Raw genomic sequence first — 19,557 nt, forward strand, 5'->3', positions numbered from 1 at the left:
TTACGGTCACAGTCGAAACTGTAAAGATTACAGATTGGTTTGCTTGTGCCAACGGACAACGCAACGGGCATTTTGGAAAATTTGAGTAGGGGTATGCGTATGCCTCCCCTTCACCCCCCCCCGCACTTTTCAAAACGCTCGCTGCCTCTGTCTTAGCAGTTTCGTCAATATTTTTTCCTGTGTCCCTGAAACGCTCCTATTAAGCAATTTCGTTTCCTTTCGATATAATATTTATACAATGAAAAAGGGTTAGGAAGAGGTTTGACATGCAAATTCGTGGCGTTAACACGGCCTTAGGATTATCGAGAAAGCTTTGAGGAGGACTTTTTTGGGATGCCAACGTTATTCTGTATCCTGGAACCACAGGATCGTTGGCTTTAATTTCAGAAAAATCACTGTATGTTTTAATTGTATTTTGCTTAGTTTATCGGTGATTTCACCATAGTGTCAGTTTGATTGTTGACACTCGAATTTGATTCCTCTGGCTTTCGGAAATGAACAAGTCAATTCCTTATCATGAAACGTTCAGAGAGGGGAAAACCGGAAATTTTTAAATCCCCTGATGAAAAAATAGCTCTGAGAGTGTAATGAGGGTTCGTGGTTTGCCCGGCCCTCAACGTTATTTTTAGTAGTTTTATACCGACTTGACTATCTAAAAAGTACATGCCAACGGAAGCTCACGGAGTGAAAGTTGGCTAAAAACCTTTCACTTTCGCGGAAGCGCCATTTTGCTTTTCTGAGTGTCAGGAGTTCTACTCAATTTTTAGTTGGTTGTGTCGACATATTTCTCCAAGGGGCTGTGAAATCCTCCTTAACCTTTAAAAAAAGAGAACTGTTCTGACAAGATACCGCCTCTTCAAATGAGTTATAAATTATGTAGAATTGCCATAGTTTTTTGGCTAGAAAGTTAACTGAAAAGCGAAGAACAGTGTATATGATACATAAACTTAAGATAAGATCATATGGAACCCCAACCAACCAATAAGGTTTCTTTCTTCTCAATCTCATCTATTTTCATCCATAGCTGCCGCCGTGAACTGAAATCATGATTTTGTATAAAATATGAGGCCAATCTCCTTGTTTTCCAAAGTAAACATATTTATTTTAGTTCATCAGTCAACGGGAAAAGAAGTCACATTTTAAATTAGATTTTTCATGTTTTCAATCTCAAATGGTAAAAGCCATGAATTAGTGGAAATACACTGGAAGGCATTTTCATTCAATCGAAGCAAATATATCTTACACGATCGAGGCGGCGGAAACTTAAATTTACGTCAAATTTCTGTCAGTATTCTCCTCTTTGTGAACCTTCCCAACCCCTCCTAGTATTAACCCAATTACTTTCCTCTTGCGCACAAAATTTTACACTGTAAAACCGCTACTGCGTAAGAGTTGTCTGAGTCCCTCCTCTCGAATGTATTATGTTTGATTTCCTTTAATTCTGACACCAACAGCGAACAAGGTTATGATGGACAACACAGAAGAGGACGCTACAACCACATTAGCTATCAGGATAGGTATAGCTGTTGCAATTTTTCTTCTCATCACTGGCCGTGTTTTAAAAGCCATCGAAATGTGCCATGAATGTTTCATTTACCTACACAATCGAGGATTTAGACAGGACAGTCCAATGGCTAAATTACTTTACCAAGATATCTTTACCACTGCAGCAAAGGCGTACTCCACATTATTTGACTACACAAATACTGAAAAATACGTCAGAGAACAACTACTCTTATTTCATGAATCAGATAATACTCTAGGAAAAGGATGGCTACAGTTAAGACTAGTAGGGATACTCTACGATCAAAATAAGTTCGCGGAGGCCAGAAGATTTTGTGAGTCAGCAATGACCATTATGAAAACAAATGGTGATGCACAAGGCGAGGCGGTAAGTTATGGAAACCTAGGAGTATTGTTCCAAGTACTTGGTAAATACGACAAGGCCAGAGAATATCAAGAAAAGGCACTCGCTATCACAATAGAAATCGGAAACAGAGAAGCACAAGCAGCAAGCTACGGAAACCTAGGAACGTTGTTACGATCGCTAGGTAAATATGACAAGGCCCGAGAGTATCAAGAGAAAGCACTCGCGATCAGAATAGAAATCGGCGACAGAAAAGGACAAGCAGCAAGCTACGGAAACCTAGGAACATTGTTCCAATCGCTTGGTAAATATGACAAGGCCCGAGAGTATCAAGAGAAAGCATTGGCTATCACAATAGAAATCGGCAACAGAGAAGGACAAGCAGCAAGCTACGGAAACCTAGGAGCATTGTTCGAGTCGCTTGGTAAATATGACAAGGCCCAAGAGTATCAAGAGAAAGCACTCGCTATCAGAATAGAAATCGGCGACAGAAAAGGAGAAGCATCAAGCTACGGAAACCTAGGAACATTGTTCGAATCGCTTGGTAAATATGACAAGGCCCGAGAGTATCAAGAGAAAGCACTCGCTATCAGAATAGAAATCGGCGACAGAGAAGGACAAGCATCAAGCTACGGAAACCTAGGAACATTGTTCCAGTCGCTTGGTAAATATGACAAGGCCCGAGAGTATCAAGAGAAAGCACTCGCTATCACAATAGAAATCGGCGACAGAGAAGGACAAGCATCAAGCTACGGAAACCTAGGAACATTGTTCCAATCGCTTGGTAAATATGACAAGGCCCGAGAGTATCTAGAGAAAGCACTCGCTATCACAATAAAAATCGGCCACAAAAAAAGAGAAGCATCAAGCTACGGAAACCTAGGAACATTGTTCCAATCGCTTGGTAAATATGACAAGGCGCGAGAGTATCAAGAGAAAGCACTCGCTATCAGAATAGAAATCGGCGACAGAGAAGGACAAGCAGCAAGCTACGGAAACCTAGGAACATTGTTCCGATCGCTTGGTAAATATGACAAGGCCCGAGAGTATCAAGAGAAAGCACTCGCTCTCACAAAAGAAATCGGTCGCAGAAAAGGACAAGCATCAAGCTACGGAAACCTAGGAACATTGTTCCAATCGCTTGGTAAATATGACAAGGCCCGAGAGTATCTAGAGAAAGCACTCGCTATTAAAATAGAAATCGGCGACAGAGAAGGGCAAGCAGCAAGCTACGGAAACCTAGGAACATTGTTCCAATCGCTTGGTAAATATGACAAGGCCCGAGAGTATCAAGAGAAAGCACTCGCTATCACAATAGAAATCGTCGACAGAGAAGGACAAGCAGCAAGCTACGGAAACCTAGGAACATTGTTCCAATCGCTTGGTAAATATGACAAGGCCCGAGAGTATCAAGAGAAAGCACTCGCTATTAGAATAGAAATCGGCGACAGAGAAGGACAAGCATCAAGCTACGGAAACCTAGGCACATTGTTCCAATCGCTTGGTAAATATGACAAGGCCCGAGAGTATCAAGAGAAAGCACTCGTTATCAGAATAGAAATCGGCGACAGAAAAGGACAAGCAGCAAGCTACGGAAACCTAGGAACATTGTTCCAATCGCTTGGTAAATATGACAAGGCCCGAGAGTATCAAGAGAAAGCACTTGCTATTAGAATAGAAATCGGCGACAGAGAAGGACAAGCAGCAAGCTACGGAGACCTAGGCACATTGTTCCAATCGCTTGGTAAATATGACAAGGCCCGAGAGTATCAAGAGAAAGCACTCGCTATTAGAATAGAAATCGGCGACAGAAAAGGACAAGCAGCAAGCTACGGAAACCTAGGCACGTTGTTCCAATCGCTTGGTAAATATGACAAGGCCCGAGAGTATGAAGAGAAAGCACTCGTTATCAGAATAGAAATCGGCGACAGAAAAGGACAAGCAGCAAGCTACGGAAACCTAGGAACATTGTTCGAATCGCTTGGTAAATATGACAAGGCCCGAGAGTATCAAGAGAAAGCACTCGTTATCAGAATAGAAATCGGCGACAGAAGAGGACAAGCAGCAAGCTACGGAAACCTAGGAACATTGTTCCAATCGCTTGGTAAATATGACAAGGCCCGAGAGTATCAAGAGAAAGCACTTGCTATTAGAATAGAAATCGGCGACAGAAAAGGACAAGCAACAAGCTACGGAGACCTAGGCACATTGTTCCAATCGCTTGGTAAATATGACAATGCCCGAGAGTATCAAGAGAAAGCACTCGCTATCACAATAGAAATCGGTTACAGAAAAGGACAAGCAGCAAGCTACGGAAACCTAGGAACATTGTTCCAATCGCTTGGTAAATATGACAAGGCCCGAGAGTATGAAGAGAAAGCACTCGTTATCAGAATAGAAATCGGCGACAGAAGAGGACAAGCAGGAAGCTACGGAAACCTAGGAACATTGTTCGAATCGCTTGGTAAATATGACAAGGCCCGAGAGTATCAAGAGAAAGCACTCGCTATTAGAATAGAAATCGGCGACAGAAAAGGACAAGCATCAAGCTACGGAAACCTAGGAACGTTGTTCCAATCGCTTGGTAAATATGACAAGGCCCGAGAGTATCAAGAGAAAGCACTCGCTATCAGAATAGAAATCGGCGACAGAAAAGGACAAGCAGCAAGCTACGGAAACCTAGGCACATTTTTCGAATCGCTTGGTAAATATGACAAGGCCCGAGAGAATGAAGAGAAAGCACTCGCTATCAGAATAGAAATCGGCGACAGAGAAGGACAAGCAGCAAGCTACGGAAACCTAGGAGCATTGTTCCAATCGCTTGGTAAATATGACAAGGCCCGAGAGTATGAAGAGAAAGCACTCGCTATCAGAATAGAAATCGGCGACAGAAAAGGACAAGCAACAAGCTACGGAGGCCTAGGAACGTTGTTCCAATCGCTTGGTAAATATGACAAGGCCCGAGAGTATGAAGAGAAAGCACTCGCTATTAGAATAGAAATCGGCGACAGAGAAGGACAAGCAGCAAGCTACGGAAACCTAGGAACGTTGTTCCAATCGCTTGGTAAATATGACAAGGCCCGAGAGTATCAAGAGAAAGCACTCGCTATTAGAATAGAAATCGGCGACAGAAAAGGAGAAGCATCAAGCTACGGAAACCTAGGAACGTTGTTCCAATCGCTTGGTAAATATGACAAGGCCCGAGAGTATCAAGAGAAAGCAGTCGCTATTAGAATAGAAATCGGCGACAGAAAAGGAGAAGCATCAAGCTACGGAAACCTAGGAACGTTGTTCCAATCGCTTGGTAAATATGACAAGGCCCGAGAGTATCAAGAGAAAGCAGTCGCTATTAGAATAGAAATCGGCGACAGAAAAGGAGAAGCATCAAGCTACGGAAACCTAGGAATATTGTTCCAATCGCTTGGTAAATATGACAAGGCCCGAGAGTATCAAGAGAAAGCACTCGCTATCACAATAGAAATCGGCGACAGAAAAGGACAAGCAGCAAGCTACGGAAACCTAGGAACATTGTTCCAATCGCTTGGTAAATATGACAAGGCCCGAGAGTATCAAGAGAAAGCACTCGCTATCACAATAGAAATCGGCGACAGAAAAGGACAAGCAGCAAGCTACGGAAACCTAGGAACATTGTTCCAATCGCTTGGTAAATATGACAAGGCCCGAGAGTATGAAGAGAAAGCACTCGGTGTCGGAAAAGAAATCGGCGACAGAGAAGGACAAGCAACAAGCAACGGAAACCTCGGAGTAATGTTTGGAATGCTTGGTGAACATGACAAAGCTGAAGAGTATCTCAAGACAGCGCTATCAATAACAAAGAGAATTGGCTGCAGAAGAATTGAGGCCAATATGTATAGAAACTTAGCAGGTTTGTTTTTATCGCGTGGTAAATTTGCAAAGGGCGAGGATTATTTAGAGAAAGCACGTGCAATGAGAATGGAAACCGGTGACAGAGAAGGACAAGCGGCAGATTACAGTCACCTTGGCTGTATTTCTTGTAAGCGTGGTGAATATACCAAGGCTCAAGACTATTTTAAGAAGGCCCTTGCCACTCACTTGGACTTGGGCCTCAGAGAAGCAGAAGCAATCGATTACGCACAGTTAGGAACATGTTTTGTATCCCTTGGTAATTATGACGTGGCTGAAAGTTACCTTCAGAAGGGTCTCTTATTAAGCAAGGAAATTGGACACAACCTGACTGAGTTTAAGTGCCTTTGTTTTCTAGCAGAGTTAAGGCTATCACAATTCGATTTTAAAGAGGCCTTTTCGTATCTTTATCGTTGCACTGACAAATTGGATACTTTGCGAAGTTTTATTAAAGACAGCGATCAGATTAAAATATCTCTTTTAGAGCAGCACGGTGCCCATATCTACCAGGTGCTCAGTTGGTTGCTTTCCTCCACCGGGAATCCACAAGGCGCTCTTTACGTCGAAGAGTTGAAACGGGCAAGAGGCCTAGCCGACTTAATGGCATCTCAATACTCTGTTAAAGAGCAGATTTCAGGCAACCCACAATCTTGGTGTGGCATTCAGAACATTATCGCAAAGGAAACTGACTCTACATGCCTTTACATTTCGGTTGGTAAAGCGGATGTACGGTTTTGGATTCTCAAAGCAACAGAAGCTATTCATTTTTCAGAAAAGGAAGCAAGCCCGATCAAAAACGAAGAGACTGGATTAGTCCCTGACTTAGATGAGTTTTTTAAAGAAAGCTTCCGCAATCCTACAAAAGACGCCACTAAAACGAATCTCCACCTGTGTCACAAGATAATCATCGCCTCTGTGGCCGATTTACTGAAAGAGCCTGAGATTATAATTGTCCCTGATTCTTGCATGTACCAAGTGCCATTTGCAGCCTTAACTGATAAAGAGGGCAAATATTTTTCGGACACATTCAGGATCCGTATCGTTCCCTCCTTGACTACTCTGAAGCTTATTCAGGACAGTCCTCCTGAGTACCACAGTAAGAGTGGTGCGCTGATAGTCGGTGATCCCGAGGTTAGAGAGGTATTGTACCAAGGTAGACGCAGTTTAGTACCACCATTGCCACGTGCAAGAAAGGAAGCAGAGACGATTGGAAGTCGTCTTGGCGTCAAGCCCTTGATTGGAGACCGCGCAACAAAACAGGCTGTACTTCAAGCGATAAATTCAGTAAGCCTGATACATTTTGCTGCCCATGGTAGTCCTGATAGAGGAGAGATTGTTCTCTCTCCTAAAGGCCCCATTGACGGTCCTCCACGAGAGAAAGACTACCTTTTGACGATGCAGGAGATTTCAGAAGTTCAGGTGCGTGCTAAACTGGTTGTACTCAGCTGTTGTCACAGTGCGCGTGGACAGGTCAAAGCAGAGGGAGTTATTGGTATCGCCCGAGCGTTCTTAGGATCTGGTGCTCGCTCGGTGTTAGCGGCACGATGGGCACTGGAGGATGAAGCAACAGAAGAGTTCATGAATTGCTTCTACGATCATTTGTTCCGCGGTAAAAGTGCCAGCGAATCTCTTCACGAGGCCAGGAAGTGGATGAGAAGTAAACCGGGCTTTGACAAAGTATCTCAGTGGGCTTCATTTATGCTCATTGGCGACAACGTGACATTTGATTTTGAAAATTGGCCAAAGTCAACTACACCTTGGTAGGCACGAGTAAAGTGGACGCACTTGATTGGAATAAAATGGACTTAGAAAGCTTAGAAATGTCAATTGTTTCCTTGTGGTGGAAGGACATTTTCTGTAAGGGACGAAAATGGTACATCCAGCAAAACATTCTCAAAAAAGCTCATCTAATAGCTACTTTTATTTACCTGGAACAGGAACCTTATTAATGTTCTCTTTATGGAAACTTGGAAATTTTCAAATTATAAAAGCCCTTTTTTTCTCGAGTGTTAAATTACGTAGTCAAGCGAATTGAGCTCTGATGATATTTTTTTAGAAGCCGTGATTGGTTGGTTAAGTAAATCGAATTTCAAGTTATTTTTCCGCAAAGATAGTAATTTTAGTCAAAACAATGAAATTTCAAATAATTTGTTTCAAAGAAGCTTTCCATTATGTGATGTATATATTCGGAAATGTGTTTATCACAATAACTTTTAGAAAGCGCCGAGCAGTCTTCATGTTTCCTTTTTAGATCTGCTCCGATAAGGCAACATTTTTTTGACTTGAGATTTATTCCCCGGATAATTTTGTTTTATATCCGTGGGTGATAAGGGTTTTAGTTAAAATAGCTTTTCAAGATAAAAATTAGTGATAATAATTTTGAACGACATTTCGACCTCACTAAGTTTTATCTTGAAAAGCTTTTCTAAAAAACTACTTATCAAAAGTTAAAATAGCGGTTGTAAAAAGGGACTTTACCAGCCAAGACGACATTTGGCAATTTTCTAGTGCATAAGTTGTTTCCTCTAGAAATGCATTAGTAAGTCAAGGAAATTGCTCATCACTTTTATGACACTTAATAAATATATCTGATTAGACGTTTTGTTGTGTAGTATCGCTGAGTATTTTTACTAGTTGTGCCGTATTTTGACGAGCCCGTAGGGCGAGTCAAAATACAAATAACGAGTAAAAATACTCAGCGATACTACATAACAAAACGTCTAATAAGTTATTTATTATCCAACACGCCAAACTGTTATTTCAGTGCGGGCGAACTTCGCGGATATTTATTGACGGGGACTGCGTGACAGAAGTAAGCGAAGCGGAGTGGAATTGGCGTGTTGCTGCTTCTTTTTTCTTCAATAAATGAAGAAATTTCTAGGTCGTCTAGCTGTTTTTCTTCGTTTGATTCATCTAATAAACTTGGATGTATATTTTCCAGCCATTCTGACTCTTCGTCGTCGGAAATATGATTCAAATTGTCCGCCATTTTTTTTTCGTAACTACAATTCAATTCTTCGCTTGCGCGATGCGAGAAAACCCGTTTAACCGGTACTCTAGAGTACAATTACCGCGTGATATTTGTACTTGTTTAAGGCGTTATTTGTGCTTTACGAAGTGTAGTTGGATAATAAAAGCAGTTATTGTTACACTAGTGCTCCTCCCGAGGGTTTGTTGGGCTGCTTCACATATTCAGCATATCGACTCTCAGTTTTAAGCATTTTGTCATCGATTGTTTTAAAAAGTTTGACATGAAGGCACCTTTCAATGAAAACCGTGACATAAACAAACAAAAACAAAAAATAAATATATGGATTAATAAGAGAGAGAGGGAAAATAGACCTCTCAGTATTTATGTGGCTTCAGGAGTGGACAAGATACTAGTTTACTCCAGAGAGAAGTGTCATAGTGTCGAGCCTTATTTCTTCTCTCACTCTCGCTGTACTTCTTATATGCAACCTTTTCTGAAAGTCATTAAGCGTTAAAGTTATTCTGCACTAACTTAAGCGAATAAAACCAAATGAAAACAAGACACAACAAATCACGGAGAACATTGGATTGTGGGCTGCGAGCAACGCCATCAATCAGTTTATTGAACTACAATTGAGATATATGATTATAATCGTAACGGATCTGTCAACTGCGAGTAAGCGACCCAGGGGGGCCAGAAAAAACCTGCCTCAAAAAACCCCTAGGGAAAACACAGGACAGGAAATCTGGGACAGGCCAGGCACCACTTACGTCCCCCGCCAGGACTTCTAGGCTACAGCAAATAGATGGACATAATAAATACGATAAATAAATTGATTGCAGTAAATAGTAAACTAGAACTACAATAGTTATAAACTAGCAAAAAAGAACAAATAATCTTAAACTAATGACAAGAAAAGCTCTTTCAGCTAAGCAAGAATAAACTGTAAACTAGCGTAAAGTATACCCTCAGAGCAAAAGCGATTTTGAAACGCTTAAACGATCTTTAATTGTATGTTTAATGTATATGTTCTTCGAGGAAGGACACCTCCACCCAGCATGCATATCCAATAAATCGCCTGGTATGCGCCTACAAGCGACGTTCGACGCTGCACCAGACCTCATACTATGCGTGCCGTACTTTGAAACGTCGTCAACAAAGGGCTGGATGTACTTCTTGAATTCCTCTCTAAGAGTAGAATTAGACACGACCTTGCTAGCGTGGAAATACTCGCCAGATTTGGACTGACAATACGACGAACAAGCGGAAGCGATGAATTAGACTGCGACAAAACCTGAATAATTCGTTCAGTAATGGAAACTGGGCACGTAGATTTCCCAGACCTGGCAAGATGAGAGGTGTGACTCTCCCGATACTGGTCATTTTTTCGCTTGGAGACATAAATAGACATATGGTCAGCATTAATGGTCTCATCCTTAAGGCAAAAACTGTTAATTTCATCAATATGAAAAAACCCAAAGAAATCAACTAACAATATGAACAAAAAACGAAGTGTGGCAATAGAATTACTCGCAACATAACATTCGGCAATTGCCTGCAGCGTGTCTACGGATAAAGGCTCCTTCGGGTTAACAGGACGCGCCAATTTTCTTTTCGCGCCCTCAAGAAAAGATATCACAAGGGGATGGTTGGCTGGACATAATTCTAGCCCAGCCATAGAGTGGGCCCACTTAATGCCATAAACAACAGCTTCTATGGGGGAGATACCCGTATTGTTCGCAAGGCAAACGTTCGTAAGTTCTGTAATAAAAAGTGCAATGTGCAAGGGCTTCGCCGGAATGACAGGGACACCAATCTTCGAGGATGCCCATCCGCGCCATCTCAACTAGCCTGACTTGTACTTGGTTAAGGTAGACGGGGCCCTGGATCCCAACTGCAAATCAAGAAGATCTGGAACCAAGCTGCGTAGTAATGGGTCCTCCAAGGCTGCCACGTCGCTTCAAATCCCGGAAATTAGAACATCTGAAAAAAAAAACACAAGGTGAACGAAACGACAACGGAAAACTGAAAAACGCAAGCTCATACAGAATGGCAATATCGGTATAAGAGGATATTCCAAACGTGATGGTCGGCTGTGCGGCATACACTTACCTATACCTACTAAATTGCAAAGTGAATCCAGGTGCCACTACAGGCCAGGTGCCATTACAGGCCAAACAAAACGCCCCATTGGGCCTAACATTGGCCAACTTAGGCCTCAAGACACGCCACATAAGGCTAAAAACATGCGCCAAATCAGGCTCTAAAATGCGCCAAAAAATCCAAATATGCGTAACCAAAAAAGATACCGGAAAAAGTGCACCACCAGCCTCATAAAGTATGCCACGAAGGCTAGACAACTCACCTGAAATATAAACGCGAAGCCAACATTCTGAACTTCGGACAACGACGAAAAATAGAAGGTCGAGACTTATAGATCTGCTTCTGACCAGGACCCTCCAATAGTAGATCCTCAACTGCAGGCAGAACAAACACTTCCGCGACATACGAGCTAAACCGAGAAGACCCTTCACGCAAGAAAGGCCAAAAATGAGCGGAGGGCCATTCGGGGATGATCAATGTCCCGCGGCTAAATTAAGACATGAGATGACGGACAGAATCGACGATCAGACTAACTGGGGTACATATCCAGTTGCTTTCGGCGCTCCAGTCTTGTGCCAATGCGCCGACCCCACTGCATCCGGGAGAGGCAAACTTCGAGTTAAACCGAGGGAGCTGAGCATTGTAATAGGTGGCGAAGCGGTCGAATGTATGAGGACCCCATTTAGCATCAAGGAGGCGGAAAACTGAAGGATTAGCGCGCCAATCGTCCTTGTCAACGAGTCGGCTAAGGAGATCAGCCCTCTCATTCTGCGACCTGGGAATCCACTGTGCTTCAAGGGTGATCCCGTTTGAAAAACAAAAATAAAAAATGCTCATAGCAACAGACTGGAGGTGGGCTTTGGAACTGTAAACAGAAACTATTCTCGCAGCGCCTTGATTGTCGGTGAAAACCTTTACTCTCTTTTGCTGCAGCTTCTCCGTATAGGACAATAGAACATAATAAATAGCTTTGAACTCGCGGTACGTGGAGATCTGACTAAGATCTTCAGACGTGAACATGCCGCTAGCCATTACGCCGTCCAAGGAGGCCGAAAATCCGCCGAAGGCGACATCACTAGCATCAGAGAAAATAACCGTCGAAGAATCAGGGGGTGGACGAAGAGAATAGCCGTTAAACGAGTCGATATTGCTGTACCAAAATCTCAACTCCTCCAAAAGAGCCGGAGAAAAACGAAGGGTGTGGTCCCACGCTGATCATGACTCAATTGCCAGGTACATTTGCCTGGTTAGAAGACGTAAAATGGGCCCCACTGCCAAGGCTACAGAAATTATAGAACCGGCGATTCTGGCCAATTCTCGATACGAGGACGACGTATCTCCAGTTACAGAGCCTAAAAGACTCTTCAGCTTTTCCACCTTCCTTTCAGGAATATGAAAAGACACAGTAATAGTGTTAATCACGAAACCCAGCCATTCGCCTACTTGCATGGGATGCTAATGAGATCTGTATTCATTCACAAGGAGACCTGAGGAGTCGAGCTCTTTCTTTTGGGTATGGCAGCTGCTGCGGCGGAACACTTATCCGGTAGACTTCCGAGCCCCATCGTCGAGATAAATAAAGCTATTGTGACCCATAGAGCGCCAGCGACAGATTAACGGACGCAACAATTTGGTGAAGCAAAAACAGGCGCTGCTAAGGCCGAAGGGCAAAACTACGAAGGTAAGATATCTTGGCACGCTGTGGAACTGCCAAGAAAAACCGAGATACCGCTGATGCCCCAAGCAGATATCAACATGATGATATCCGGACTTAAGGTCCCATGTAAAGAACCAGTGCCTCTCCTCGAGGACTTGAGATGGGGAGCAAAGATCCTCATACTTAAATTTAAACCTCACAAGGAAGCTGTTAACGTGCCCGAGATCGATGACTAAGCGCAGCTTCTTCCCTTTAGCAACTGACAAGGGGTTAACGCAAAATGGCGGAACACTGTGCTCAATAATGCAACCGTTGGCTAAAAGCTCCGAGATGGCTTGTGTCACAAATTCAGAATGCTGAAAGGCCGATCTATTATCAGCCAAAAAACACGAGGGCGGATATTCCGCGAAAAGAAGCCTGTACCCACGCCTGATGGTGTCAAGCACAAATTCAGGAGCACTCAAGGTACTCTTCCAAAATTCAATGGAGGCGCTCAAACGACCCTTGACACCGCTCCTAGTGCTTTTAACATTAAAATCGTCGTAACTACCCCCAAAAAGGAAGAAAAATCAAACTCAACTGAATGCTGAAGAACGTTTTCTGAGCTTGAATCCACGTCTAGTCAAGAATGGCGCGAGTCACTCTTTGGCGCAACAGATGGCTTAGAACAGAAGGCGCTCAAATGGCTAAACTCCTCGCACTATAAGATTTTAAGTTTTGAAAAGGGTTTATTCATAACAAACCACATAAGTTACAAAATAAAAGTGCTAACGCACGTGGGCTCGGCCCCAACTAATTATTAATAAACAGTCCAAAGTTCCAAAGTTCAAGAGTTGTTAATTATATACGAGTATTAAATATTACTAATATTAATGTAAGGTTATAAATAATTCCAAAATAGTTAGGTCTAATATTAATATATGCTTAATCTATAATATTGGTATGGCTAGGGCTAACATAGACTAATATTAATGTAACTCTAGGATTGTTTAATGCTAATTCTAAGTTTTAAATAATTCCAAGTTAATTTAATAAAATGTTAACTAAAGCTTAAGGTAATCTATTTACAAAAGTATTCTATAGGAGTCCCCATCAATTGTACAGATTGATGGGGACTCCCAAGCGTTTCTAAAGTTAGATAACGAGAGTCGGAAGTAGTCGCACGCAATTCTGTTTTTGGTCTCGCTGAGGGCATAGCGAATTATACCCTCAGGGGGGTCATTCCCATTGTGGAAGGTAGATTTATTTCGAAATTTCCAGATGCTGCACAGAATCGTCTTAATTAGAAAGCGGGCAATACGATTCTGTTTTGGACTAGCGGGGGTCCAACGAAAAAAGAAAACATAGGTACAGGATGGGAGAAAGCTAGTTCCAAGGATAGAGGAGATAATAGGGGAAAAGTAGGTCCATACAGATTTCACACGGGGGCAATTGAGAAAACAGTGATCTATAGTTTCTTTACGGGAACAGGAGGCGCACTTATCTGAGTCGATATATCCCCAATTCTTTAGAGAATCGCGGACCTTAATAGCGCGAAGTACAATTTTCCAGAGTATGTCGTTCTTATAATTTTCAGAAAAGTCATCTCGCACTAAATTCCAAAATTTGTCAAGATTAAAGTCAATCGGAAGGAAGGGAGTCCAAAAGCGATGAAGAATTGGAGATGTGGAGTTTTCCTTCAAAAGAGTTCGATAACATTTCTCGGAAGAAAATTCAAAATCGCGCCACTCCGTGCGGGAGAGAATCCCACGTAGAGTGGTGAGCGCCGAGAGAACATTCTCATAATAGGGCGTCAAGATCTGTGTACTCGGGGTGGAGTTATCTCGAAGAGAGCTCCACTCCGAGCGACAAGAGGCAAGCCTAGAGCCTAGAAAATATCTGGCCAAATAAAAGGATTTTGATTCGCGATTATCTAGATTAGAAACTACTGAGGCTAATTTAAGAGATTTACCTTTGATCAGGAAATTCAAAATGCCGAGACCGCCACTGTTAAGAGACTGGTGGCAGGTCACTCGGCTCACTGTTTCAATTCGACAACCCCAGACAAATGGCCAGATTAAAGCGTTCACCTTAGAAATTACCCATTTTGGGACACACAAAACTGTAGAGAGATATAGGAGCTTGCTAATTCCGAGGGTGTTAACGATGAGTGATCGGCCGACAAGAGAAAGAGAGCGGGATTTCCATAAATTTAGATGTTTTTCTAATTTCTCTAGTCTTGGCTGCCAATTATCTAATTCAGTATCGCGGCCGAAAACAACGCCTAGAATTTTAATTTTTGTTACCCATTTGAGGCCAAGTGGTTGGTCGCCGCGCTTACGCCACGCCCCCAACCACATGGCCTCTGTTTTCGTGAGATTAAGGCGTGCCCCAGAGCCACGCTCGTAAATATTAATCATGTTGAATAAAACTTGCAGAGAGCGATAAGATTTCACTATACAGGTCGTATCGTCAGCATAATTTCCAACTTTATAGCAGAGACCACGTGCGCCCGGAAGGAGAAAACCTTCGATTTCAGGATTATTTCGGATTTTGCATGCGAGAGTTTCAACGCACAAAACATAGAGTAGGGGAGACAGGGAATCCCCCTGTCTTACCCCACGAGACAAAGGAATCGCATCGGTTAGCCATTCATTAACAATAACACGCATATTGGCCCCATTATATAAAGTGTTAATCCAAAAACAAAAAGACGGGCCAAAACCAAAACGGGGTAAGAGGCTTTGCAGAAAGGTGCGATTAACGCGATCGAAGGCTTTCTCTTGATCTAAACTGAGCAAAATGCCGGTTTCATTCGTGCGGTCGATATAATCTAAGATGTCCCTGAGTAAATGTAAGTTTGAAGTAATTTTGCGTCCGGGCACAGAACAAGTTTGATCAGGGTCAACGATATATTCCAGAACTTTAGAGAGTCGAAGAGAGAGAACTTTTGAGCATAACTTATAGTCAACGTTTAAGAGAGAAATCGGACGCTAATTTTTCAGATTCTTACGATCTCCTTTCTTAAAAATAACGCGTGTGTTGCTCATCTTCATGGAATCACACATCTCTCCGGTTTGGTAGCATGCATTTAAGACTTGACATAAATGTGGAGCTAAACGATCCCAAAATCTAGCGTAGAATTCAACCGAAAGGCCATCAGGGCCAGGCGATTTATTCCTATTCATATTTTTCATAGCGAGAGTAAGTTCGTCAAGCGTGATCTCGCCTTCACAAGATGACGCCTGATCAAAAGTTAATTTCCGTGATAGAGAGGATAAAAGATCTTCTTGAAGAGCAGCATCTATCGGTTCTTCGGAAAAGAGCTGAGTGTAGAAATCGATATGAGCTTTTTCAATCTCTTCTTGGGAGGAGACTTCGATACCGGTAGAATCATAAACCGAAGAGATGTGGGATCGTTGAGCTTTAATTCTTTGTAAATTAAAAAAGTACCGACTGGGGCGTTCGCCTTCCTCTAACCATTCTGCTCTACTACGAATAATGATTCCTTCGACTTGTTTAGTTCGAAGGGCTTTCAAACGACATTCGGTGTCAGAAATTAAAGGGATGACGGAATTGTCTCCGTCAACTAAACGTTGACGAAGACGGATCAATTTGTTCGTCAAAATTACCTGGTCTCTTTGCAGTTGTCTTCGCTTTTTACGGGAAAAGGAGATCGTTTCTTCTTTAATAGACTGTTTTAAAAACTCCCACCAATCTTGGAGACACGGAAAACAAGATAAAAAACGTACATGATCATCGATTAATTTCTCTATAGTAGCGCAAAAATCCTTATCGTTCAAAAGAGAGTTGTTAAAACACCAAACGCCTGGACCGCGTTTTACAGCGGTGGGAATATCAAAGGTAAGAAAAACAAAATCGTGGTCGGATATCGAACAAGGGCGAATGTCACACTTAACGTCGGGTGATAATAAATCTTTCGAAATTAAAAACTTGTCCAGTCTACTCCCAATTGACCGTGTGGAATTAAACCACGTAAATTCTCCTGATCTTGGATGCAACTTTCGCCAAACATCTGAAAGCGCGAAATCACTTTTTAAAGATTCATAATCTTTGTGTATAGAGATATTCCCACCAAACTTATCGAGAGCGTTGTCGTAACAATTAAAATCTCCTCCGATGATAGTCGCAGAGGAGGGAATGAAAAATTCATGAATCGAAACAAAAAAACTTTTCCGTTCGGTAGGATTGGTAGGAGCGTAGATATTGACTAGATTGATATCAAAGTCGTTGCACCTGATCAAAACACTGACAATACGACCTTGTGAGTCCTTCTTCCAAGATACGATTTCGTTTGAGCGTTTCGAAGAAATCAAGGTGACGACACCACCCTGTTTCCCCGAGGCAGGGGACCAAAAACTACGGCCCAGCCATCTACGGGATAGAGATTTTATAGTAGATTCAGAATGAATTAACGTTTCTTGTACAAAACAGACATCACAGTTGGACTTCTCGATCAAATCAAACAAGAAATTGTAGGTAAGGGGGTTTGCTAGCCCTCTTGCATTAATAGTTAAGAGTTTGAAATAACTTGGAAAAAAGACTCACTTAAAAAGGTAAAAAAACTTACTTGGACTTTTTAGAGTGTCTGTTTTTTCCTTTTTTCTTTTCCGTGGGGGTAGTTTCCTTTCGACTTGGAGATACATCGGATGATTTTCTTTTGAGATCATGGGTGGTTTCCATGTCATTTTCGGTTTCAAGGGTAAATGAAGCTGTGGTAGGAACAGGTATCGATGAGCGTGGCCTTCCGGTGGTGAGCGTAGGTGTAGTAGGTTTACGAATGCAGGCAAGGGACAGATCAGGCAAGCGAGCAGGTGTGCGACGGGATGACGGCTTGATGGATTTGGGAGCAATGAAGCCATGAGGATCCAGAATCGGGGAATCAGAAGAGACGGATGACGGTTGAGAAGATTGTTCGGAGAGATTGTGCGAGGGCAGTTCGGGTTGAGAGTGTTGCTGTTCAGGTTGAGAGTGTTGCGAAGGTTTTTCTGGTTTAGAATGTTGCTCGGACTGTTCAGGTTGAGAGGGTGGCTGAGTCTCGTTGAAATGTTCAGGTTGAGAAGGTTGTTCCAGTTGAGAAGATTGATTAGTTTCATTGAAGACGTCAGGCGGGGGGGAGACGGGAGGCAAATTCTCAGCAAGTTCTTCGTTGACGGGCGGATTTGGCAGAGGAAAATTTTCAGAAGATCGTTTTGGTGAAAGAAGAACAGAAGCAAGTGGAGCATTTTCGTCAATAGAACCATGGTCGTCTGATACATCAATGTTTACTTCATCCGTTTCATCGGTTTCGGCACAGTGAGTGAGTGGAAAGACCCAAGAGTAATCACAATTGATCCCCAAGTGGCCTTCCTCTTTACAAATACAGCATAGAACGGGGCGTTGACACTCTGACGCCTCGTGGCCAATGCCTACGCAATTGAAGCAAATCTTGTTGGGGCAGCCATTTGCAAAGTGTCCAGAACAATTACATTTGCGGCAAGTGGGAACTTGTCCATTATGTCGCAGGAAGATCTGAAACTTTCCAAATCTCAGGAAACTCGGGATAGGTTTAAAAACCCGAACACGGTAGTATCGAAAGCCATTGTAAATAGCGGGAGCATAAGAATGCTTACCTCTCCGGTAGTGTAACACCTCACAGTAAGGTGCTAGGCGTTTAATTATCGCCAAATCTGATAGTTCAAAGGGCGCGTCGTAGATGGTGAGAAATGTTAACGGTTTGTCAACATCTTGTAGGGCGTAGTTTTCTGAACCAAGTTTTAGAGAATTGAAGCTTAAAAACCTTTCTTTGGCGGTCTCAGACTTGAAAGTCACGACGACTTCCCCATTAAGTTTTCGTTGGAGGCATTGTATGTCTGTAAATTCAATGTTCAGCGCCGAAAAAGCGTCGAAAACGGAACGAGCAGTCGGTGATTTAGACGGTGTAAAAAAAGCGGTTCTCGGCCGCTGCGGCATGCTGTTTTCAATAAAAGCAGAAACCAGCTTGTTTGGCACATCGTTTCCAATATTTCCAGAGGTACGTGCAGCTCTCGACGCATATGATTCTCCATTTACGATCGATGAGTCTTCAATGGTTCCATCGGCAACTAAATCTTCTAACAATCCCTCAGTATTCATACCTGAATCCATAAATGGCACACAAAGCAAATGAAAAAAAGGCCCAAAGGCCAGACTAACCTTGAATCGACAAAGTTAAACTTTGGGTAATCGAGGAGCTCAAAATCTCACGTCTGAATTAGTACTGTACAGTACTGTACTGTAACATGTACCTGTATTCCATCACTAACCATGTCGTGACGTTTTTGTTATTGTGGATGAAAAATTAATGGGGGTTACCGTTTAATTCAAGATGGCGGCCTCCTGTCGTCACTTTAAGTTTGCTTGTAATAAATAAGTTGTTTTGGGAAGATCTGACTTATTTTCTCAAATAGGGTTAAGGTTTTATGCTCCGTTGTCAAGACATAGAAAACTTTATTGAAAACGGCTGGTAGTTACCGCAGTGCAGGAAAGCATTATCGTTCATTATAAAGCCTTTTTGCAGTTCTCACCAAGCTACCGTTCATGTTGAGGTATTAACTTACTTTTCATTAACGCCAGTATTTTTGTTAGCGAGTAAACCTGTTACTTATTCGAAGGTGTGGAAGAGCGGTGGCCTCATGGTTGGAGCGCTCGACTCTGGATCGAGTGGTCCGGGTTCGAGCCCCAGCCGGGGACATCGTGTTGTGTTCTTAGGTAAGACACTTTACTATCACAGTGCCTCCCTTCACCCAGGAGAATTAAATGGGTACCGGCGAAGTTAATGCTGGGGGTAACCTTGCGATGGACTAGCATCCCATCCAGGAAAGAGGGGGGGGGGTAGAAATACTCCTATTCGCTTCATGCTACGGAAACCGGAGTTAAGCGCCGGCCCGATGAGCCACATGGCTCCTGAGTAGGCTTTACCTTACCCTTATTCGAAAGTGGGTCAGAAGGAGGACTTAGCCCACATGGAAGTTAGTATGATGTTTTCTTTCAACATGCGAAAGAAATTCAGTAGGTTTGTGTTTAACAGTAGTTTAAATAGAGCAACAAGATTTC

The 19,557-nt window shown here is 42.7% G+C and overlaps 1 protein-coding gene and 1 pseudogene across 1 annotated transcript in view; one reads left to right on the top strand and one right to left on the bottom strand.

Moving 5' to 3' along the window:
- The window catches only part of LOC148741791 (uncharacterized), a 13,509-nt gene extending 4,608 nt beyond the window's left edge, over positions 1 to 8,901 (top strand). The window contains exon 4 of the mRNA XM_088746797.1: positions 1,455 to 8,901. Within this exon, the coding sequence (XP_088602923.1) occupies positions 1,466 to 7,516 (6,051 nt within the window). The 5' untranslated portion in view covers positions 1,455 to 1,465 and the 3' untranslated portion in view covers positions 7,517 to 8,901. The remainder of the gene's footprint in view (positions 1 to 1,454) is intronic.
- A 576-nt stretch (positions 8,902 to 9,477) lies between these two features.
- Positions 9,478 to 11,333, bottom strand: LOC111325135 (uncharacterized; annotated as a pseudogene).
- Between the last annotated feature and the right edge of the window lie 8,224 nt (positions 11,334 to 19,557).

Source organism: Stylophora pistillata, chromosome 1 (genome assembly GCF_964205215.1).
Source record: "Stylophora pistillata chromosome 1, jaStyPist1.2, whole genome shotgun sequence".
Lineage (NCBI taxonomy): Eukaryota > Metazoa > Cnidaria > Anthozoa > Scleractinia > Pocilloporidae > Stylophora > Stylophora pistillata.